The sequence below is a fragment of the Asterias rubens genome, chromosome 7, assembly GCF_902459465.1.
Source record: "Asterias rubens chromosome 7, eAstRub1.3, whole genome shotgun sequence".
NCBI lineage: Eukaryota > Metazoa > Echinodermata > Asteroidea > Forcipulatida > Asteriidae > Asterias > Asterias rubens.
In genome coordinates this window covers 2,610,908-2,635,319 of record NC_047068.1, presented here as the reverse complement: position 1 = coordinate 2,635,319, position 24,412 = coordinate 2,610,908, and the positions used below count along the sequence as shown (strand labels likewise).

At 40.8% G+C, this 24,412-nt stretch overlaps 1 protein-coding gene and 1 pseudogene across 1 annotated transcript; both read left to right on the top strand.

Moving 5' to 3' along the window:
• Positions 1-4,126: 4,126 nt before the first annotated feature.
• Positions 4,127-4,954, top strand: LOC117292337. Its single transcript, XM_033774360.1, has one exon. The coding sequence runs from the start codon at positions 4,184-4,186 to the stop codon at positions 4,952-4,954; it is 771 nt and encodes a 256-aa protein (XP_033630251.1). The 5' UTR covers positions 4,127-4,183.
• Positions 4,955-9,750: 4,796 nt separating this feature from the next.
• Positions 9,751-12,491, top strand: LOC117292336 (annotated as a pseudogene).
• Positions 12,492-24,412: the final 11,921 nt, after the last annotated feature.

Below are 24,412 nucleotides of genomic sequence, written 5' to 3'. Positions count from 1 at the left end.
ACGAGTAATGGGGAGAGGTTGGTACAGTAGTATAAAACATTGTGAGAAACGGCTCCCTCTGAGGTGGAGTAGTTTTCGAGAAAGAAGTAAATTTCTCTGAATTTGATTTCGAGACCTCAGATTTAGAATTTGACGTCTCGAAATCAAGAATCTGAAAGCACACAACTTCGTGTGACAGAAGGGAGGTTTTTCTTTCATTAATATCTCGCAATTTCGACGACCGATTGAGCTCAAATTTTCACAGGTTTGTTATTTTATGCATATGTTGAGATACACCAAGTGAGAAGACTGGCCTTTAACAATTACCGATAGTGTCCACTGTCTTTAAAGCAAACTAAATTAAGAACACAATCCCAGTCAGCTGCAATGTCAACTGGAAAGTAAACACTTGCCAACTCTACTGTTTTATGAACCAAGGCATAGGCCTAAACAGTAACAACCAAGCTTCCTGTTCCCACATACACATGTAGCATAGTGCACAAGTGAGAGATGATAATTAAGACTAGCGATGAAAATCCTTTTCACAAATATTTCGAAATGTAATGTGGGTGGGGGTGTTATACGCCTCTCTTAATATTTATGCATGACGTCATAATTCTAACCCCAAATGAGGCTATGGCGCACATCCGCCACTACTTGCAGTGGCTGCGCCCACAGCCTCGTTTTGGGTTAGATTGACGACGTACCTTAGCACACATATTAAGAGAGATGTATTCGGAGGGACAGAGGTTTTAATAACTTTGTATAATTGGATTGGGCCAAAGCCAAAACTATCGTTCGTGCGACAGGACGGAATTTGATGTAGTCTTTTCAGTGCAATTAATAATGTGTTACATTAGAAGACAATTTATTGTATTTATGTAAACAAGTAACCACTTGACCCAAGCAAGCACCCAGCAAAAATCAAACTGTCTTCAGTGTGTTACCATAGTAACACAAATTCTTCAGCGAGACAGAACGGATCGATAAAAACATGTATTTTAAACATTCAAACATCTTTTTCATTTTTATCAAAATTAATGCACCCAATTAGATTGTTTTATTTTATAATCAAGTATACCCTCAAATACTCTAACCTACAGAAATAGAATAGTTTTTGCATGTTTCTTTCTTTCAATTACTGGAGGACTAATTATGATATTAATGCGACAGGACGGAAATGTGACAGGACGGAATTTCGTCCACATGGTTTTAATCAATTATAGCTAACCATTATAAAAATGGGTCTAATTAAATGTTTTTAATCCATTTTAAGCCAGTGTATAAATAACCATATAAAAACAAAGCATACAATGGGAAACTGACTAGATAATTTTGTCCTGTCGCACTTGTTTTCCGTCTTGTCGCACCTATTCCGTCCTGTCGCACTTGTTTTTGTCCTGTTATGAACACTACGGATTGCCTCATTAAGCTACTTGGAGGAACACACTTGTCATTGATAGTTTAGAAGAATTCATACAAATAATTACAAAATTAAGCATTTGAATATTAATAGGTTAAAAAATGCGACAGGACGAGTTATTACCTTTAGATTTGCATATTCGCATAAATTAACAAAATTATTTTAATTATTTGGTTTAGATATATGTGCTCCATGAACAGCTAGTCTATATACAAAAATAACAAAACAGATAAATCTGTTAATTAAGTTATTATAGTTTTAATTAATCATTCCGTCCTGTCGCACTCTAAGCGCTTGTTTCTCATTTAAATCACTTCATAATTAGCATTGTAGGAGACTATATCTCATTTTCTTTTTTTAATCCTGAAACTTTAGATATTACTCTACATAGCTACATACTTATTTCACCCAAAAGAAATACTTGAAAATTTAGAGCTCAGGATGACCACTTTTGGCTTTGGCCCGATTGGGAACTGTATTTAAAATGATTGAGGATGTTTTAGCTTTAAAGATTCATATAACATTCATAAGATTTCTATACTTTTATTATTTGAGTTGTTTTCTTTGATTCTTTTTTATGGTCCTTTTCTTTGTGTCTCAAGAAAAAAAAAAAATCAGTGTTTTGCCATTTGTTTCTCTTCATCCATGCCCTTTAAACTTATTTTATGTATACTTATTTCGACTTGTTTGTTTGTTGATGTTTTGGTCTATAGTTTTGGTAAATCCCAATAAGGGAGCGACTTATTGATATAATGAATGTTTCTTGAAATCGATGTTAAAGGTTAGTTGAGGATGTACATGTAATGTTGTAGACCCATATTATTATTATTATTATTATTTTTTTTTTTTGGGGGGGGTGTTTGTCTCTTCATTTCGTTCTTTTAGATTTGTAAATTGTTGATTAGTGTAACAAAAATGGTAGTCTACAGGGGTGTGGGTGTCCCAAGATAGTTGTTCAACTGTGTGTTCCCTTGTTGGTCTAATTATTACGCTAAAGATTGAAATAAGATTGAAGTTAAAATATGAAGTACATTATAAACAAGGATGAGGTTATGTCAATTACCTATCCTGGATGAAGACAAAGTAAACGCATTATCCGCATAAATGGATTATTTTGTCCTGACTTTTGAGCATAGTTTTCATTCAATGGGCTATGTCAGTGTATTAATTTTATTATCTCAACTGCACTGAGTATTTCCCCGCTAAGCCAAATAATAAGGGTAATTACCTAGTGGACTAAAAATATAACACACTGTTAAAATTACACGGTATTTTCTTGTACAGAGCGCATTGGGTATAATTCACGTGCACGCAAGTGTCTTCACATTGGCGACCAATCAGGAGGTCTTTGCTGTGGAAGAGCCAATCAGACCATAGAGCAACTATGATAAGACCAAAACATTTTATTAACCTTATGAATTTGGCATCAGTGGTATTTTGGTTCCCTTCTCAACAAATCATAGGTGTCTCCATGACCAAATCCATAGTCACCGTCAATAAACGCGCCGAGTTACTCGACCAAAGGCTCGTAAGAGACTGGTATAATATCGTCCTCAACAATAATCATTGGTACTAAATAGCAGAGGAGAAATCGGACTAAAAAGGCTTGAATAGTCACAGCCAATATCCGCAGAGTTTATCCGACTGAAAGGGAAGAAAGTAAACACCTTATAAAAAAAACGCACTGGTTGGCCGTCCGCAGGTTCAATCATGTTCACAGATGGTAGCGAAAAAGTTTAACGTTATATCTGCAAAAACTGCATTGAATGATTGGTTGCTTTCGTTGAATTATTCTTTGCTTTATTTCCAATAACGCTACGATTTTAGAATCTTGGGCCCTTTACTTGTGCATCGCGATTTATGGAGCGGCAAGTCCCACGATACATATCGTTAAGTTGTTACAGCACTAAAAAAAGCGAGTTTCCGGAACATGCTGAATTATGCAGAATTATGGAATAGTCTTCCGGACACCATAAAACAAGCTCAAACAGTGAATTTATTTAAGACAAAGTTAAAAACACATTTATTTTTGCAATAGCCTTCAGTACTTCTTTCTGTATCAACTAAATTTTGCTTTTGTATTTACTTCACATCTCTATTTACTTCTCTTTTGTTTTCTTCTCAAAGCGCATAGGGACTTCTCTGTGATTGTGATATGCGCTCTACAAAAATGGTTCATTATGCTGGGTGTGCCACGTGGACTTTTGAAGACTTTCTCTGTTTGATAAAATTTAGAGCCTAAATTTGGGGTGGCTGTCAGAAAGTCTCCGCATCAGGACAGTTTTTGTTATAGCGCCCTCTCTTGAATCAAAATCTCCAATGTTTCCATGATCATACCAATCGCCATTTTACAAGTCCAAATCCAAATTAATCACGTTAATTCCTCAAGTAATTCCTAAATATCCAGGTTAATCCAATCATCGAATAACTTCTATTAATCACCAAAGTCCTGTGCGTGCATCTTAATCGTGAGTACTGTTTTAATTATTGCAAAGGTTGATTTTAAGGGAAGTTGGTTTTCCATGTAATTCACGTTTAGATTTGTTTACATCCACATTGTTGCAATGCATATAAATGTACATGTAGGCCCATATCATAGTGTATAATGTATAACGATGATTACTTATACCAGCCCAATATGTATAATTGATTGGGGTTAATTTCTGCTTTCTCTATAGAACCACGGGTATATGATCACCAATAAACCACTACAATCAAAGTACAAGTACACCTTCTTTTCATGGTCCTTCGAGCCCGTATTTGAACCAGCGACCTACGGCTATGGCTACGAATGAAATGGAGACCGAGAACATTAACCCGACAACCCCTCTCGATGATACCCATGCAGTTACCATTGGCGATGTTACTATTCCAGTTGCAACTCCAGCTACCAGTACACATCCAGTCCCAGTTACTGTCACCATCGTCGAGACCTCACCTTCCTCTACCGGGGTTTGCAGCACAGCTACAGCTGCAGCAGTTGGACTACAGACAAGTGCTGTTACCGTCCAATCCCGTTCTCGGTCCTCTCGTGACAGACGTATGCCGGCCCACTTTCAGGACTTTGTTATTGACCACCATCCTTCAACTTCCGGCAGAACAGATGAACATAGCGTTGTAACCACACAAACATCTCGTTCACAGAGGAGTTCTCACTCATCGAACTCACTCTACAGCGGACAGTCCCGTCACAGTAAATCTTCCTTCAAGTCAATACTGAGTGACTCCCAATCAGCGAAACTCAAACAGCAACGCAAACAGGCTAAACTGGAAGAGATGAAATGCCAGATTGAGGAAGATCAATCAGCAGATGAAGAGTTACAAAGGCTAGACGATGAGGCCTATGCCACACGGATACACGCAGACGAGGAAGCCCTCGCGGCTCGTAGACGTGCCAAAGAAATTGAGCGAAATGCTTTTCGTCAGTGCGAGTCTCTGAACACACGACTATCAAGACAAAGAAGATTGCGAGAAGTGGAACAACAGCTAAATGAAGCACGACTGATCACAGCCATGGTCAACAGTGATCCAGAACCAGAGATAGAGAAATAGCATCAAACTGTGACCCCATCTTCCATCAACCAAACAACATTGTCTGACTCACCAACCCAGGGTCAAACAATAACAGTCAGTGCTGAGAATACTCACATAGCCAACTTGAGTGATGTCCCTACATACAGCAATACTGCAGCTCATAAGTACACGTAGTTGATGTCACCACTCCGTCTGTTTATTCTCCATCTAAAGGAAAACCACCGTCCATGCAGCTGGCAGTTACCAATCCGTACCCTATAACTGCACTCGATAACCTGATCGACGTTCATCCCCACTTAACCGAGCCGTACAAGTACCAGGTTTTGCTGGGTAAACTCAGCTGGAACAACAAGAGGTTAGCCGAAGCTTTCATCCATGAAGCCAAGCCATACACTGCAGCTCTGCAAGCCTTGAAAGAAAGGTACGGTCAACCACGGCAGTTGATACAGAGTGAAATCAACTCCATCCTGAGTATGCCCCCTGTGAAGTACAACGACAATGACGCCTTTGATAACTTTTCCCTCTCCGTGCATTCATTGGTAGGGATGCTTAAATCTCTGGAGGGAGAGAATGGCTATGAACTAAAGTGCGGTTCTCATGTCGACCGACTCCTAAGCAAACTTCCATCAAGCTACAGAGATAGATTTGTGGAGCACTGCATTAGTAGAGACATAATTAAGGTAGACTCCAACAACACCTATACCCTACTCCACTTTGCAAACTGATGCAAATGAAGTCCCGAGCGAGGCGAATTGTCAGTCAGGCTACTGCTATCCAGAAGAGTGACAACCCTTCCACCGATAAGAAGGATAAACACTTTCAGAAGAGGAATGCTCCTGCAACAGCAGTATTCGTCACAAACGAAACACCAACGATGCCCCCATCGACGAACACCACTTACTCTGGACAGAAGGGCCCAAACAGACCCAAAGCCTACTGTCCCAAGTGTAACGAGACAACACACTACCTCAACAGCTGTACAGAGTTTAAACAGTTGACAACCGAACAGATCATCAACTTGATCAAGGAAAGGAATCGGTGCTGGCGGTGTGGGCGTTCCCACAAGCCAGAAAACTGCACCCTGAAGAAACCTTGTAACATCTGCAAAGAACAGCACCTGACTGCCCTCCATGCTGCCATCCAGAGCGGAGCTAGTAAGGTTTATGTCACAGAAGCAGTAACGCAAGCCCTCTTCATCGACCAACCCTCCCGACCACATCATATTATGCTAAAGGTGGTAAAAGTTCTGCTTCACGGACCAGGAGGGATGATGGAGACCTATGCCATCCTTGACGACGGTTCAATGAGAACCATGATCCTGATGCCAGCTGTTCAAGCGTTGAAGCTTTCTGGGGTAGAAGACAACATACTCCTGGCTACAGTGCGCAGTGAGCCATTCCTATGTGCAGGAAAATCAGTTAACCTGCAAGTGTCACCCAGGGACAACTCTGACGTCAGATATCCCATCAATGGTGCCTTTGCTGCCAACAACTTGTGCCTCTCTGAGTACTCGTATCCTGTTGAAGCCCTCAAGAAACGATGGTCACACCTTCGTCAGATACCCTTGCCTCCGATCAAAAAGGCTTGCCCACTAATCCTGATTGGTTCAGACTATGTTGATCTCATTCACCCGACACAACCAGTTCGATTTGGCCCCAGAGGAGCACCATTAGCCGTATGCACAAAACTTGGTTGGTCTCTACAGGGTCCAGCCAATCTCCTTCAAAGCCAATCAGAAGAGCAACAGTGCTTATTCACGACAACCCTTCAGCCACCCACAGATCTGCTTAAAAATGTTGAACGACTCTGGCAAGCAGACATCCTACCCTACTCTGAAAAGCAAGTCACTCGCTCGAAGCAAGATAAGCAAGCCATAGCGACACTTGAAGAAAAAACCATCAGAATTGAGATTGACGGAGTTCAGCGCTAGGCCACTCCTCTACTTCGCACCAAAGACGACAACAAATTCAGAGCTACTGAGGAAGCCGTCATGCAAAACCTGAAGCGGAACGAAAGACGCCTCCAAAAACACCCAGATAAAGCTGAAATTCACAACAAGCATATCCAAACCCTTGTCGACACAGGCTTTGTGAAAATCATCAGCAACGAAGAAGCTCTGAAAACTGAAGAGTCCTGGTATATTCCGCACCACGTAGTTGAGTGCAGGGATATGATACACAACACATTTCGTTTTATGAAAAGTGGCCCTTGATTGCTTCAATATATTACAGTTCCTAGTTATAGAAATTCACTAAACAAGGTGAATGTTAAAGTTTATAACCTAAGTAACCTAAATGTACCTTAAAAAAAGAAGCATTTTTGTGAGTTTTTATTTTTTACGAAATTAAGCAGGCAAATATAAGGCCCCCGAAACGGAATGTCCGTGTTACATCCGCGGCAATGATTTTTTGAAAACTGGTATTCTACAACGTTATAAGAAATTTTTAAACAAAAATCAGCCACAAGCCCTTTATATTTACCCATGAAGTTATTTATGACCAAAAAAAATTGCCTTGTAATGTTGGTTATTTTTGTCATGAAATCAAACTTATCGTTTTCGTACATAACTCTTCGTGTCCACCGCGTGTGCAGTGTACATTTCTTCACAAAATATCAACGTCATGGAGGGTCTCAAATTTTGTTTTCACGGCGGCTTTAATTTCCGTGTCCGTTCGTTATGTACGCATGCAATTGTGTCAGGCAAGCCCTACGTCACCAGAATGACCCGTGGTGCAAATTTCTAGCACGCTAGAGGTTCATCTCACATGTTGCATAGGCCAAGGTTGGTTGCCACTGGTTGCGTTTATTGACACATCACGCACTTGCTTCGTGTCCGCTTTCTGGACACTGGTTATGTACGGAAGTTTCAGGATGGAGGTAAGTTTTCTCGCTACATACCACCCAAATTTCTTCAAGATTTCTTGAAAACCGTAATTAATTTTAACTTTAAAACGTAGCAACAAAGGTGAATAACGTTTTTTTGACTAGCATGAACAATTTGGGGTGTTCAATCACATTAGTTTTTAGCAAAATTGTAGTTTTTTAGCAGAAAGTCATAAAGTTTTCGCACTAATTTTTCTAAACATGGCGCCCGATTCTCGTGTCTTAGTTATGTACGAGATACGATGCAGATTTCTTTTTAATTATTGGCTTCAGCGTTAAAGATTACCTTTTCTTTTCTTTTAATAGTTAAATCACATTCTGTTTACTTGACATGCTTGATGTCATAGTTTTTTAAATGGATTTTGATGGGTTTTTAAGTTAATTTCTAGCGTACATTACTCGGACACCGAAGCAGGAAAAACTGCCGTAAACTGTTGTCGCGTCTTCGTTATGTACGAGATACGATGCATCAATTTTTGTATTTATTGGCTTCAGCGTTAAAGATTACCTTTCTTTTCTTTTAATTATTAAATCACATTCTGTTTACTTGACATGCTTGAAGTCATAATTTTTTTAATGGTTTTTGATGGGTTTTTAAGTTGATTTCTAACGTACATTACTCGGACACCGAAGCAGGAAAAACTGCCGCAAACTGTTGTCGCGTCTTCGTTATGTACGAGATGCGATGCATCAATTTTTGTATTTATTGGCTTCAGCGTTAAAGATTACCTTTTCTTTTCTTTTAATTATTAAATCACATTCTGTTTACTTGACATGCTTGAAGTCATAATTTTTTAAATGGTTTTTGATGGGTTTTTAAGTTGATTTCTAACGTACATTACTCGGACACCAAAGCAGGAAAAACTGCCGCAAACTGTTGTCGCGTCTTCGTTATGTACGAGATGCGATGCATCAATTTTTGTATTTATTGGCTTCAGCGTTAAAGATTACCTTTTCTTTTCTTTTAATTATTAAATCACATTCTGTTTACTTGACATGCTTGAAGTCATAATTTTTTTAATGGTTTTTGATGGGTTTTTAAGTTGTTTTCTAACGTACATTACTCGGACACCAAAGCAGGAAAAACTGCCGCAAACTGTTGTCGCGTCTTCGTTATGTACGAAATACGATGCAGCGATTTTTTTAATTTATTGTCTTCAGCGTTAAAGATTACCTTTTCTTTTCTTTTAATTATTAAATCACATTCTGTTTACTTGACATGCTTGATGTCATAATTTTGTTAATGGTTTTTGATGGGTTTTTTAGTTAATTTCTAGCGTACATCACTTGGACACCGAAGCAGGGAAAACTCAGAAGATGTTTTTTATTTAGACTTTTCGTGGTGGGTGGGGGGGGGGGGGTTATGGGCCTGCCTGTAGTTTAGGTGCCCTTTTTCTAGTATTTCGTAAATATAGCAATTGCTCTTTTGCCAGTTTTACCTGTTATTCAAATGTTAAAAAATTGAAAGGTGGTTTGAAACATAGGTATCCCGTGGAAAAACATCTGCACAATTTAAAATAAGCTTTATTAATTTTGCTTTAAATATTTTTAACTTATTTTCCAGCAGTCCAGAATGGAACTTTGAGCACGAAACAAGAGCGTCCCTAGTTTTCCACGAATTAAACTCATGCAGCCATCACAAAAGAAATCAGCAAAAGAATACTCCAAGGAATACAGAGAAAGAATAAAACAAAACAAAGATCTTCACAGGGTCAGCAAAGATCATGAGAAGTTACGCATTCAAGAATATCGTTTTCGGCAATCAGAAGAGTCCAAGATACGTTGTCGGGAACTGCAACGAGTGAGACAGCAGAAATATCGAAATCGGCAAAAAAACAAGCCTTCTCAACAAAAGCACAAGACACGAAAATCGTGTGAAAAGCAGATGACCGTCCGTGTGGAGAGAACAGAAAAGAGAGCAACGAGAAAGAATGAGCCACCAAAAAAAAGCGGCAATAAACAAAAAGAGACGAGAAAAATACAAATTAAAAAAAGACAAAGCTAATCCAGACACATCAGTAAACAAAAATACACCAGCCAGCCTCAATGATAATTCTGCAGCAAGCTCGCATGACGAAACACCTGCATCTGATGAATTTCTGCAGACAAGAACTTCAAAAGAACGAGTGGCTAAATTTAGATGCAAAGAGAAAGTTCATAAATGTCTACCAGCTGATCGTAACCTGAAAGCTTCAGTCATTTCTGCCAGCATCAGTGCACAAACACCTAAGTCGAAGAGGTTACTTCAACAGAAACTCTCAATCTTGAGTCCAGCAGTAAAGAAAAAGCTATTCGTTGTGAAAGCAATCACAGAATTCATTGAAGGTACAATGGCAAGATTAAGAAAAGCTAGGAGATCGAAAGATATGCGATTAAAGAGGCTAATGATCAAAGCACTTATGGCTAAGAAAAAAATTAGGAAAGTGCTACGCCATGTTGGAGTTGGCTGGAAGCTATCCAACAGTGCCATCAGCTCTAGTCATGAGTTGGGTTGGGAGGAAAAACGGAAGAAGAGAAAAGATGCTTTGTCAGAAGAAGCAGTAAGAAGTGTGACAGATTTCTACAGCCGTGAAGATGTCAGTCACAACATCCCAAATGCAAGAGGGGCTATGGTAGGAAATGATGGTGTGGTTGGCAGAAAGGTATTGGCGTCAACTCTCAGTGCAACCTATAAGCAGTACCAGGAAATGCATCCCAACATCAAAGTTGGCTTCTCAACATTTAAGAAGATTCGTCCAAAGCACATCGTCCCATACACTCAACACAAATTCAGGGAATGCCTATGTGAGTACTGTGTTAACGTCGACCTTGGACTGAAAGCATTGAATACTTTTGGATCTTCAAAAGGTCAAGCCAACATTAACATCACTGATAAGTATTGTGCTTCTCAGTTAACTTTGTGTCCTAAAGTAGACAACCAGTACAAGAAAAACTGCCTTGATCGAAATTGCCCACAATGTGGAGTTCACAGACTGAAATTGCATCTTGTGCCTCTTCGTGATGAATACTTCGCAGAACCGATTCAATGGCATCAGTGGGAAAAGGCAGCAGTTTTGACAGGTACAATGACCAGAATGATGAAAATCCAAAAAGAAGGCTCTTTCATGAAATTTGTTGAATATCTGCAAGGAGAGTTGAAGCCGTTTTCGTGCCATCTCTTTAACGCAAAATGGCAGTATGAACAATATAAGCTGATAACATCAGATATTCCAAACGATACCGTTATTTTCTGCATGGACTATGCAGAAAACTACACTTGCAAAGCCCAAGATGCTCCTCAAGGCTACCACTGGACAAATGTCCAGTGCACAATCAACTCAATTGTGGCAACTTACAACTGCTTAGAATGCCCCTCATCAACCATTACTGATTCTATCATCTTCATCAGTGATGACTTGACTCACGATCAACATGCTGTTTGTTGGCCGCGCCATTGAGATGTTGGTGAAAGATGGTGTTCGCGTGACAAAACTCATCCAGTTTTCTGATGGCTGTGCGTGTCAGTATAAGAGCAAAACTAACTTTGCAGATGTCTCGCACTCAAAGGAAGATTTCAGCATAGCGAGTGAGAAGCACTTCCTTGGAAGCCGACATGGCAAGGGACCGTGTGATCGCGAAATAGGTGTTTTAAAGAAGACAATCACTATGGCTGTAGCTTCCGGTCAGGTGCATGTTGGAACACCGATGGAGTGTTACACTGCTTGTAAAGAAAGACTGTCAATTCCAAAAGACAAAGGACACGTCCACACCAAGAGGCGCTTTGTTTACATCGAGAAAAACGATATCAACAGGGTACGCCCAGACCGGAGCCAGGTCCAATCGGTGAAGGGTACAAGAAAAACACACTGTGTTATTGGTATCAAGCCGTACACTATAAGAGTTCAGGAGCGAAGCTGCTTCGGCAAAGCTTGTCAGGATGATAGCTCATCCTGTCCAAACAAGGACATCACAGGGCCTTGGACAACCGTTACAATAAAGAAGGCACCACCCCCAACCAAAGAAATTGTATCAGTAGCTCTTCCCCTCGACACTGATGACCCACAGGCCCCTGACAATGACACAGAGGAGACATCGGCATCCCTCATCCCCCCTCCAGACATAAATCAGCTTGAGCTGCAGCCCCCAACTCAGAAGACAACCCCTTCAGCCACATCACTTTCCCCTGATAATCCAGGCACTAGTGGAGTACATGTGCAACCAATAACAGCTGGAAAATACGGGGACTATGTGCTGGTCAAGTTCAAGGCTGAAAGTCGTCGAGAAAACACCAAATACTTTACTGGTCTGGTGAGTAATCGGAAAAAACATATCATATTATATCATATTTGGAAACTCCATATTTTATACCATTATGAAGAGATGAGGTCTTGCAGCTCAAATACTACCTTCTAGGTATCGGTATGAGAATCATAAGATGTAAGTCTCGTCTGTAGTAGTTGATACTAATTATTGTCTTTTGAAATTGTTGTGTAATCACAGTTCCTATTCATTAATCTTTCAGATTCAAGATGTTGATTCTATTCGCGAAGAAGCAGAGGTGCGGTTCTTGAAGGCTACTGGAGGGATTTACACTTGGCCCAGAGTGGACGACGTTGCTTGGGTGCCACACCAAAGCCTCATCAAAATTCTGGAACCACCCATGATCAATTCTAGGGGTCATATTTTGCCATAATATCATTTACCCAAACTCGGAAGCCTTGCTCGGATTCAAATGTTTGAGTGAAAAATTACCTCTTTCTCAGTATTAAGATAAAATTTGGGTCATCAATTACAGTGGCGGCAGAAGACCTGCTAATCTGGGCGGGGGGGGGGGGGCTTAAATTTAGGGGGGGCAAACAAAAATTTATAATGTAATTTTGTACTGCACAAAACCATTGACTTACCACTTTGTCAGACTTACACCAGCGTTATTCTTGAGTGGGGTATTTCCTGGCAAATCTGGGAACATCTGGGACATTTACGTCAATATCAACTTCAATCCTGGGGTGTTTGTGTTTGGGTTCAGGATTATCATCCCTAGATTCAGAATCAGATCTGTGCCTATCATCATGGGATGGAGGTTGTTTGAATTTCTTGCAAAACTTTCTAATATTTATTTTAACTAACTGTTTTACCAGCGTGTTTAAGCGCAACAACTAGCAGTAGGCATAATTACAGCACTCCTCAATCCATTTGAACATCAAGTTTATGTTGTGTGCACTGTATAAGCCTACATGTACAATTCACTCCAGAAATAAGATTTTGTACTATGTGAATTTGACGTGCGAACTGCGTGTACAATGGCTGCTTGCGGTTTTGGGCAGACAATGCATTTCTATTTACAGCAAGCTTCCAAGCTTGTACAGATTAATAAATCCACATTATTAACATTGCCGGAGATGGAAAGTGTATTGGGCTTTTTTGATGGTGCCAGCTCATTATGATGGATGAAATTGAGATTATTATTTACAGCGCTAAATAACAACATTGTAACAAAATGGGTGCAATGGTTTGGAATTAAACTCAATTTCCGCCATCGGGGAAAAAACTGGGGGAGGGCAAAAAAAATAACTGGGGGGGGGGGGGGGTGGGGGGGGGGTGCGGAAGCGTTGCCACTGATCAATTAAAACTATTAAATTACTATAACTATTAAAAACAGGTCCTACCTATTCAAATGATTTACAATTATGTTGTCACTAGCCACCAATTAATCGTTAAGACCAATTAATTTTCCCCTCAAATCTATTAACATTTTTGGTGTCCATGTTATGTACGTTTACTTGTCACAGTTCACCTTGCCTAAGAATAACTACAACTAAATCAGTGGGGTTTTACAATTAGTACAAAAACAGGTTCTAACTATTCAAATGTTTTTAAAACAATGATGTCACTAGCAGGTAAAGACCAATTAATTTTCCCAACAAATGTATACAGTTTTTGGTGTCCATGTTATGTACGCTTAATTGGCATGCTTCATCCTGCCTAAAAATATTACAAGTAAATCAGTGTTTTTTTTTACAATGTCTTCTTATATTTATAGGCCAGTGCAACATTGTAAGAAACATTTTGAACTTGTCATGCAAAATTTTACAAGCGAAAATAATACGATTAGTGTTAACTTTTTTGTACATAACGGTGTCCACCTCAACACAACTCGTTTTGGGGGGTTTAAAATTTAGTTTTGGGTTTTTTTCTATGTCATATTGCAATGATTTTGACACACTTCAAGGACAACTTTGAGGTTCCTGAAAATTCCCTGTTTAATGAGAAATATGCTTTTGAAAGGACACCAAGTTATGTACAGAAGATTCTTTGTCTGGCTCACTTTACATGCAGGTATTTCTCTTCTTTTGTAATGCCTTGCTCCGGCAGCTACTTTTTATGTTTCTATGGACTGTATTAAACATCCTGACAGGGTAAATTGTGTTGATATCTGTTGTCTATTTTTGGTCCCTTTTGTAACAGTAATGTGTCATGTATCATATCCCTGCACTTGAGCACAATGGAAAACACCGCTTGGTATTCAACTGCTCTTATGAGTACGAAGGCAAGATCCTCAACAATTATCTACTACCAGGGCCAACACAAGGTGCTTCACTGCTGGTGTATTCCTGCGATTCCGCCAACACCCTGTTGCCATATCTGGGGATATTCAGGCAATGTTCCATCAAGTGAGACTACTCCCTGAAGACAAACCTCTCCTTCGATTTGTATGGCGTAAGATGAACCGAGACGTTGAGCCACATATCTACGAATGGCAAGTTTTACCATTTGGCACCACATGCAGCCCATGCTGTGCCACATTTGCACTACGCAAACACGTCAGCGATGACAAGGATGTCTGCAGTGCAGTTGACCAGGCATTCTACGTCGACAATTGCCTTGACAGTAAACCTACCATATCCGAAGCAAAGGAGCTCGTTATGAAGGTGCGAAAGCTACTCTCAACTGGTGGTTTCAACATCAGACAATGGGCCAGCAACATCCCTTCAGTAGTTGATGAACTTCCATCTAATGCCAGATCTGAAGGCTACGAGCTCTGGTTAGCCTTTGGTCAGAACGACTTGTCCGAAGGCACCCTTGGACTTCGATGGCAATGTTCAACAGACAAACTCAGTTATAAACACAGATCAACTGAGTACTCGACGCTCAACCTACGAACTATCTACAAGATTCTTGCTAGCCAGTATGATCCAATTGGCTACATTTCTCCCTTCACAGCCATGCTAAGGTGCTAGTGCAAGACCTTTGGAAGACAAAACGAGACTGGGACGACCCTCTGGAACCAGGAAAGATCCGTGATCAGTGGCTCACTTGGGAGGAGGAGCTCTCCGACCTTCCTCTGGTAAACTGCCGAGATGTTACACCCCGCCTGATGTCAACACAGTGACTTCCAATAGAGAACTACATGTTTTCTGTGACGCATCTGAATGAGTATACGGATCAGTTGACTACCTCCGCACTGAAGATGACAAGGGGAACGTCAGCGTCAGTTTTCTCATGTCTCGGTCCAGAGTGGCACCGAAAAGACAACTATCGATGCCACGACTTGAGTTATCAGCAGCTCTCACCGGTGCACAACTAGCCGATCTCCTTCGTAAGGAACTTACCCTAGAGATCAACAAGGTCACCCTATGGAGCGATTCGACCACGGTCCTGCAGTGATTGAAGTCAGAATCATGCCGATATAAGGTCTTCGTTGGTACTCGTGTCACCGAAATACAGACCCTTACAGATGTGCAGGACTGGCGCTAGGTGGACACCCAAAACAACCCTGCCGATGACATTACCAGGGGTAAGTCACTCAAAGAACTGAGTGAAGAATCCCGATGGAAGACAGGCCCACTCTATCTTCGTCAACCTCCTTCTCAGTGGCCGAAAAGTCCAATCACTGACCCTACAGAGGATGCAACAGAGCTTAAGAAAGTAACCTTCTGTGGTAAGACTGCCACTGTAGAAAACCCATTGCAGCCCGATCTCCATTAGTACAACAGCTGGGACGCTCTGGTAGAGGCTTTTTAACTATCCCTTCACGGAGTGGCCAAACCTGGAGAGGACACAACTCGAAAGCTTCCCTGAAGAGCTGTCTGCCTTAAAGGCCAAACGAGGAATACCGTCCGGGAGCAAGCTCTCACAGTTGGACCCAGCCTATGACGAAACCGCAAAGCTCATCAGAGTTGGAGGACGACTACGTAGGGCAGAAATCCTCTCCGATGCTGTTAAATACCCAATCGTCCTTGATCCTCATCACCACATCACCAAGCTGATAATACGTGACTATGACGAGAAGCTTCTTCACTATGGTCCTTAACGTATTCTAGCTGAATTAAGACGCAAGTTTTGGATACTACGGGGAAGGGAGGCAATTCGTCATCATCAGCATCAATGCTTTCAATGCCGCAAATGGCGCCCAAAACCTGAAGTACCAAAGATGGGTGATCTTCCTCCGTCCCGCCCCGTCTATTTAAGCCAGCCTTCTACTCTACCGGCGTTGACTGTTTCGGTCTGATGCATGTCAAGATTGGTCGCCGCTCCGAGAAAAGGTGGGGGGTGATCTTCAAGTGTATGACGACCAGAGCTATTCATATAGATCTCTTAGAAGGCCTGGACACCGATGCCTTCTTGATGTCCTTTCGGCGCTTCATTTCCAGACGAGGGAAGCCCTATGAGTTGCTATCTGATTGCGGAACCAATTTCAAGGGAGCTGAAACTGAATTACAGGAAGCATTCCACGCCATGAAACCTGACCTTGCTGCACAACTAGGCGACCAGAAAGTGAGATTCAAGTTTAATCCACCCAGTGCACCTCACTTCGGCGGAGTGTGGGAGCGAGAGATCAAGAGCATTAAAGACGGTCTCAAGGTTGTAATCAAGGACCAATCAGTCACCGAAGCCGTACTCCGCACCGTCCTGATAGAAATTGAAGGCATCCTCAATTCCAAGCCATTGGGCTACATCTCATCTGATGTTGCAGACATCAATCCCATAACTCCGAATATCCTACTGATGGGACGCCATGACCAGTCACTTCCACAAGTAGTATACCCTGTCGACGAGCTGATAAGACGACGCCGATGGCGCCACAGCCAAGTACTAGCGGACCAGTTCTGGTCACATTTCCTGAAATACTACCTGCCAAGCCTCCAACTTCGCCCAAAATGGCAAAAGGACTGCCGTAACCTCACCTGTGGCGATGTTGTCATGATTGCCAACCCTCAGCAGCCTAGAGCTCATTGGCTAGTTGGTAGAGTCATCGAGACACTTCCTGGAGTTGATGATCGCATCCGAGCGGCCAGAGTTAAAGTCACTGATCGCGAATACACCAGACCGTTGCGCGTCTGATACGCCTACCTGAGATCACCGTTAGTGAAGACCCCTAGAGATGGACACCTATCGTGGACTTTTGAAGACTTTCTCTGTTTGATAAAATTTAGAGCCTAAATTTGGGGTGGCTGTCAGAAAGTCTCCGCATCAGGACAGTTTTTGTTATGGCGCCCTCTCTTGAATCAAAATCTCCAATGTTTCCATGATCATACCAATCGCCATTTTACAAGTCCAAATCCAAATTAATCACGTTAATTCCTCAAATAATTCTTAAATATCCAGGTTAATCCAATCATCGAATCACTTCTATTAATCACCAAAGTCCCGTGCGTGCATGTTAATCGTGAGTACTGTTTTAATTATTGCAAAGGTTGATTTTAAGGGAAGTTGGTTTTCCATGTAATTCACGTTTAGATTTGTTTACATCCACATTGTTGCAATGCATATAAATGTACATGTAGGCCCATATCATAGCGTATAATGTATAACGATGATTACTGTTACCAGCCCAATATGTATAATTGATTGGGGTTAATTTCTGCTTTCTCTATAGAACCACGGGTATATGATCACCAATAAACCACTACAATCAAAGTTCAAGTACACCTTCTTTTCAGGGTGACATATGGTCGCCTGCGAAACATCAATCTGAGTTACTTCATTCATTCAATGCAAATTCGTGAGATTTGTTTCGGTTTTGTCCTGGCACCCAGCCTCTGCGACCCCCTGCGCGGCAATAAATGAACCACTCGGGAGAACCATGCTTAGCACAACGCGAAAGTAACCCGACCAAAAAGGGCGGATCGAATGCCGGGTGGGCGGGCAAGGGGCAATGGGTGAACCAATCCGGAGAACCATCTGCGAAACACTGTCCAATGAGTCGCCTGTCAGAAAGATTTCTAGGAAGTCTAGTAACAACATCGATCAGTGGTTGACACACAGTCGCCGCCCAAACTTCCTCCAATCAGACGACTCGTAAGTGGGAGTTCGGGTCAGGGTTTTGTAGACTTGCAACCCGACGTCTGAAACGACACAACCGTGTTGAATTCCACAACGATGTTGTTGAATTCGACAAGGATGCCATGCCACTGGACCTTCTAATTTCAATCCAAGATGGCGCGGGTTACGCTTTTAATAGAATAGATAAGAAAACTGGTTGTAAGAGAATCTCAGTGGGGGTCTAGTGAATCTCACCACATGCACATACAGTACAGTCCTTGCCCTATGGTACAGTGTACACACAAACAATGATGCCTGGGGCAAACTCTACTCTGGCCCACACTAGTTAGGACATTAAAAAGTATGAGAAACAGATAATATAAACATTAAATGAACCTAAAAGCAACAAATAATCCAAACTTCAACTTCAGTCGTGAAATGAAAAGTTACAAAGTTGTTTGATGCACCCATGTCCTGGGAAAAACGCAATCAAGAACTGTCTTTCTGGCTACACCACGTACACTGACTTCCCTATTCACAAAATTTCTCTGCAGGCTACATTTCGCTCTTCCTTTTCAACACAATTAATTGCATCTCAACATCTTACAATGGATCCGGTTCACGAACCCACCTGCCCTCCTACTCATTGTAAATCGTTCAGTAAGTTGAGACCATGGACCTCAATTTAAACTCGCTTCTGACTGGGAAGAAGTTGGCGGCCTCTTAAGCGCTCAACGCCAGCCCGACAAGCTTATAAAAATGCCCTTTAAAAAGAGAGCAAACAATGTGAAGAAAATGCACACAATATAACCATGCATAACAATAATAAAAACAAAGACATTTGTAAAGCGCCTAAAGCAAAAGCCTCTAAGCGCATAAAGAGAACAATAAAGTATGATAGTGAAAGATACATTACAAGTAAAAGCAGATCACAAATAAAATAAGCAGCTTCAAAAAAATGAGTTTTTAACAGAGATTTAAATCAGTGTAAAGAACTAGCCTGGCAAATATGCACAGGAAGACTATTCTAAAGACAAGGAGCAGCGTAAGAAAATGATCTTCGACCATAAAAAGTGGAAGAAGCTCTTGTACTTGTGGTAAGGAATGACTTGAGAAAGAACGTTAAAGTTCCAGTAGGGGAATAGTGGTGAACAAGTTCAGAATAAGCAGGAGATTGACATGTTTGAGCTTTGAAAGTTAAACAAAAATATATATAAATTGTACGAAACTTAACTGGGAGCCAATGCAAATATTAGTATTGGTATGGGGAGAGCGAGGCAAGCAAGAAACAAGGCGAGCAGCAGTGTTGTGTACTGGTTGAATTTTAATTGTGACGAAAGCGAGAACAAGATGAGGGTAGTAGCTTCATCCAGGTAGCGGCGAGTCTTCTTCATCACTTAATTTATTTAAATCTAAGTTAAAAACCCATTTGTTTACTTCACCCATTTAATTCATTCTTGCTCTGTTTGTGTATTTGTTTTTTCATTTTTTTCTCTGCATTTTTTGTATACCTTGTAATGCGCAGTAGAGTATGTATATGAGTAATATAAATTTCCGTTTTGTTATCTTTATTATATTCCTGATAGCCATGAGAGCTCCTTGGCAAACATTTTCAGTCCATAATTACATAACATAATTCCCCACCCCACAGTAGTGTGGGTGGGTCTTCGAGCGAATACTTACCTGTAGAGCGAATACTACAATTGCATTGTTCCCTATGCCGGCAGGCAAAAAGCTAAGAGTTTTACACACAATAGCGCCCTCAAGAGTCCTATCCCCGACGCCCTGTGACATGCGCACCACGTCGGCATCCTCTTTTCCGTCAAGCGTTACGCGCCTAAGTACTCAAGAAACCACTCGTATAGTGGGGTAGGAGGGAGGGTGCTCTACAGGTAAGTATGCGCTCGTAGACCCACCCACACTACTGTGGGGTTAGGGTCTACTTCACTCTACTTACCTGTAGAGCGAATACTACAATTGCATAGACCAGTGTTGTAGGTCTCGAGACCGGTCTCGAGACCAGTTCTGCCGGTCTCGTGTCTCGGTCTCGGTCTCGCCACCCTGTGGTCTCGGTCTTGGTCTCGGTCTCGGTCTCGGACCCTTCCGGTCTCGAATATTTAGCTGGTCTCGCTTCGAGACCGCCTTTTCTTACCATTAATGCAACACAGGAAATAATTTGTTAATAGTTTTTCATCGGGTCCGTTGAAATCATGTTGGGGTGCAAGCTATACACAGGACGTGTTCTTTCCTAACGATTAGTATGTCACTGGAAACTCTACGAACCGTAATGGGAGAGATTGGGAACATCGTGTATTAACGAATAACTCATACCCAGTGCAACCTTATTAGAGTTTTCAGTGCTGTATACAATGTACTACACGTTAGGAAAGAACACGCTCTGTGTATTACGCACTATGTACATGTACATGTACACGTACAATCACAAACATTGGATTACGGGAATCGCCGCTTGACAAAAATTGCGTTTCTGAAAATAATAAACAAAACAATACTTTTAGATCACATTTTCTTCAAATACAACAAGATCCCTGAGCCAGTGAACGGAGAAAAAAATCGCGGCCGATGTATGATGGAAACCAGACCAATGTTATGCATGTGTTTTAGAAGCTGCCCGCGTGCCTTCGGTATTTTTAGCTGTTCCGATCCAGTCGGAACAGCTATTGTTTTCGTCGAGATTTTTATTAGCTGTTCCGATCCAGTCGGAACAGCTATTGTTTTCGTCGAGATTTTTATTATTTTTATTATTATTAGCTGTTCCGACCGTCCGTCGGAACAGGTATTGTTTTCGTCTAGATTTTTATTGTTTTTATTAGCTGTTCCGAACTTTCAGTCGGAACAGCTATTATTTTCGTCCAGATTATTATTTTGTTTTATTATTATTATTATTATTCTTTGTTTCTACCAAAAACCCATTGACTTAACACATGAACTTTCTTAATAACATAATATTAATTTACCATTATAAGAAACAAGTAAATGATATACCACATGAAAGCCTATGATTTGACTTACTTTTTAAATGTCGTTTGATTAAAATTCTTAATTAATTATTCACGTTACAGGGGTGTGAATATTTAATTAGCCAATTTTGTGACAGTCATATCTCAAGAAGTATTCATCCGATCCTGAAACTTTTTTCAGCTATACACTAGTCAGGTCCTGTTAATGTGATTTCCGACATAAAATTCTGGACGACGTCACCATGACGTCATGTAATGCACGTTTTGTGTCTGTGCACAAACACAATGTCTCTTGAAGTGTAAACAAACCCAGCTTTCCAAAACATAATTTATTCGATTAAAATTAAATTACATGTTGTACACTTCCCAAAATTGCTTTAGATTAAGATATATGTTATTGATGGTCATTTTAAAAGCATCAGAACTTATAGAAACAGTGTAATTATTTTAAAAAACCTGTATTTCCGGGGAAGTTTTTTCAAAGATCATGGGTACGGCGTAAAACTTGATTTGAATAGTCAAAATTGTAAAACTGTTAACTTGACCAAGTCCTTATACCATTTTCGACCGGTGTTATTGCGTTTTTTTGTTCAATATACATAGATTTCTTACGGTAACCGACTAGCACAAGTCTAAACTTGTTCCCAAAATTTGACAAGCCTGAGCATGGTGCGTCGTGGACCGGGTTCATTTCAGCCGACGAGCGTGGACGACGAAAACAGACCGCCCGGGATTTGGAATTATTTACGGGTAAAGTCACCTTGTTCGCGCCGGGGACCATTTGCCTAAACTAATTCCAGTATTTCGCGTTACGTTCGGAAATTAGACCATGACAAACAAAAACTCTTTGACAGGAATACAAAAGCAGAGATTTTATTATGCTGACGTTTCTCTGGTGGTTGAGTGGCTCAGTTTTATAGAGCTGCTTATAATAAACAGGCAAAACATTTTGCTTTACAAAATTGCAGAAATTGAGCAGAATACCTGGATTCACAACTTGAACATGAGGCATGGTTAAGCTGCTTTTTGTGTTTAAAAATCTATTATGTAGTTTGGTCCTGGGCCAATGGCTTTTAAAGGAAAGAATCGCAGCACTTACGTAATCAGGGAACTGTGCTTACGCTAAGCGTATTTTACAGCTTAGCAGGGAATGTGTTCTTCACGTCACAATTCGCATAAAAAATTTTGCTACAGTTGACTAATTGTGCTCAACTCCTGCGAAACTTTCACTGCGAACACAGTGACTTAAAAATTTGATTTGCATTCGCAGGAAAAACCGTGCTTTACTTGTGACAAAAGTAGGCAGGGGCGACTAGTGTGCTTTAGTGTTAAAGTCGCGACTACAAATTATTATTTGAGTCGCGACTACTGTTTTTCTCTACTCCGTTATAATCGTGTCCACACATCGACTACAAAATTTGTCCCGACTACCTGTTTGGTGAACCAGTTGTGTTGCTTACTACTATTCGCAACATAATTAATATTGCCCTTGCGGCATAGCGGCACAAATCTTGAGAATCTGTACTTTATCTCGACAAGTGTCGTAGTTAGGTTTGAAGTGCGACTAGTCGAGTAGTAAATTTCACTAGTCACACCCATTCGCAACATAATTAAAAATTTGTCCCGACTACCTGTTTGGTGAACCAGTTGTGTTGCTTATATTCGCAACATAATTTATATTGCCCTTGCGGCATAGCGGCACAAATCTTGAGAATCCGTACTTTATCTCGACAAGTGTCGTAGTTAGGTTTGAAGTGCGACTAGTCGAGTAGTAAATTTCACTAGTCACACCCATTCGCAACATAATTAATATTGCCCTTGCGGCACATAGCGGCACAAATCTTGAGAATCCGTATTTTATCTCGACAAGTGTCGTAGGCAGGTTTGAGGTGCGACTAGTCGAGTAGTAAATTTCACTAGTCACACCCATTCGCAACATAATTAATATTGCCCTTGCGGCACATAGCGGCACAAATCTTGAGAATCCGTATTTTATCTCGACAAGTGTCGTAGTTAGGTTTGAGGTTCGACTAGTCGAGTCATGATGGGAACTTGCTTAATGAAAAAGATTCAGTGCTCTGCAGAAGCATTGAATTCTGCGCTTACGTCAAGCGAAATAGACTGCTTATAGCAGGGATTTCTTTTGTTTGTGTGCTTCCAAGTTCGCACATTATTTTCCAAGCTTGCACATCACAGTAAAGCGGAAAATGGTGATCGTAAGCGCAGACTTTGGTGGTCATGAGAACCATGTAATTTTGCCCTGTTAGTAGGTTTGGTAAGGCCTACACTTCAAACATGTAAAGTCAAAAAAGATTGTTAGTACATGAGGGGAAATCTTGTGAATCTGGTCCAATTTGACTCTGCTTCACCGCGTAAGCAAAGAATTGACACATCAGAAGCGCGGATATTATCGCTTACTTAAAGCATATTTCACAGCTTAGCAGGGATATTTTTGCTTGTGCGCGGGGAAACTTATCATATGTAATCTTTGCTTTGAACTAATTGTAAAGATATTTCAGCGCCTGCACAGTAAGAGGAGAATGGTGGTTGTATAATAAATGGGCAGAGTTTGGTTGAAGCAGACAGAGCCATAAAACTGGGCCGTGTTCTACAGGGGAAATTATAGCTTGACATTTTGTGACAGTTTTGGTCTCTGCGACGTACACATACAAATACAGAGTCAGATACAGAAATTACGGTGCAGAAATCGTGCAATTGAAATGTCTCATAAGAGCGCCCCCTATCGGCAGGAGTAGGAAAATAAAGGAGTATCCTACAAATTAATTATGTGTTTTTAAAGACGTAAAATAATATCAAATGGAAGCTTTAGGATGTTTAGCTTAATTCCTATCATAAAACATATTAAAATTATTTATTAATTAACCACCAGTGACCCTCATATGCATATTAATTAGGAAATCTTTGCAGCATCATCTCAAGAACTTCACGGCCGACTTTTCAACTGTTTGTTTTTAAAGACTCCTTGGGGGTTGGAGATTAATTTGAAAAAACTGTGACCTCAAGTTGACCTCTACTTCCGCGTCAACCGGAAGTGTCACCATATCTCAAGAACTATACAGCAGATTTTCAAAATATTTTCAGTTATAAACTCCTTAGGCATAAAATATTAACTTTAAAAAACCGTGACCTCAAGTTGACCCCTACTTCCTGGTCAACCGGAAGTGGGACCATATCTCAAGAACTATATAAAACAGATTATCAATTTTGGTTCAGTTATAGACTCCTTGGGCATTCAAGGTTAGTTTGAAACAACTTTGACCCCATGTTGACCTAAGTGAACCCATATCTAAAAAAGTACAAAGCTAATGTTCAAACTTCAGTTGTAGACTCTTAGGCAATAAATATTAGC

Excerpts from the sequence above, each read along its gene's own strand:
- LOC117292337 (XM_033774360.1), top strand. The coding sequence starts at position 4,184 with ATGGCTACGAATGAAATGGAGACCGAGAACATTAACCCGACAACCCCT.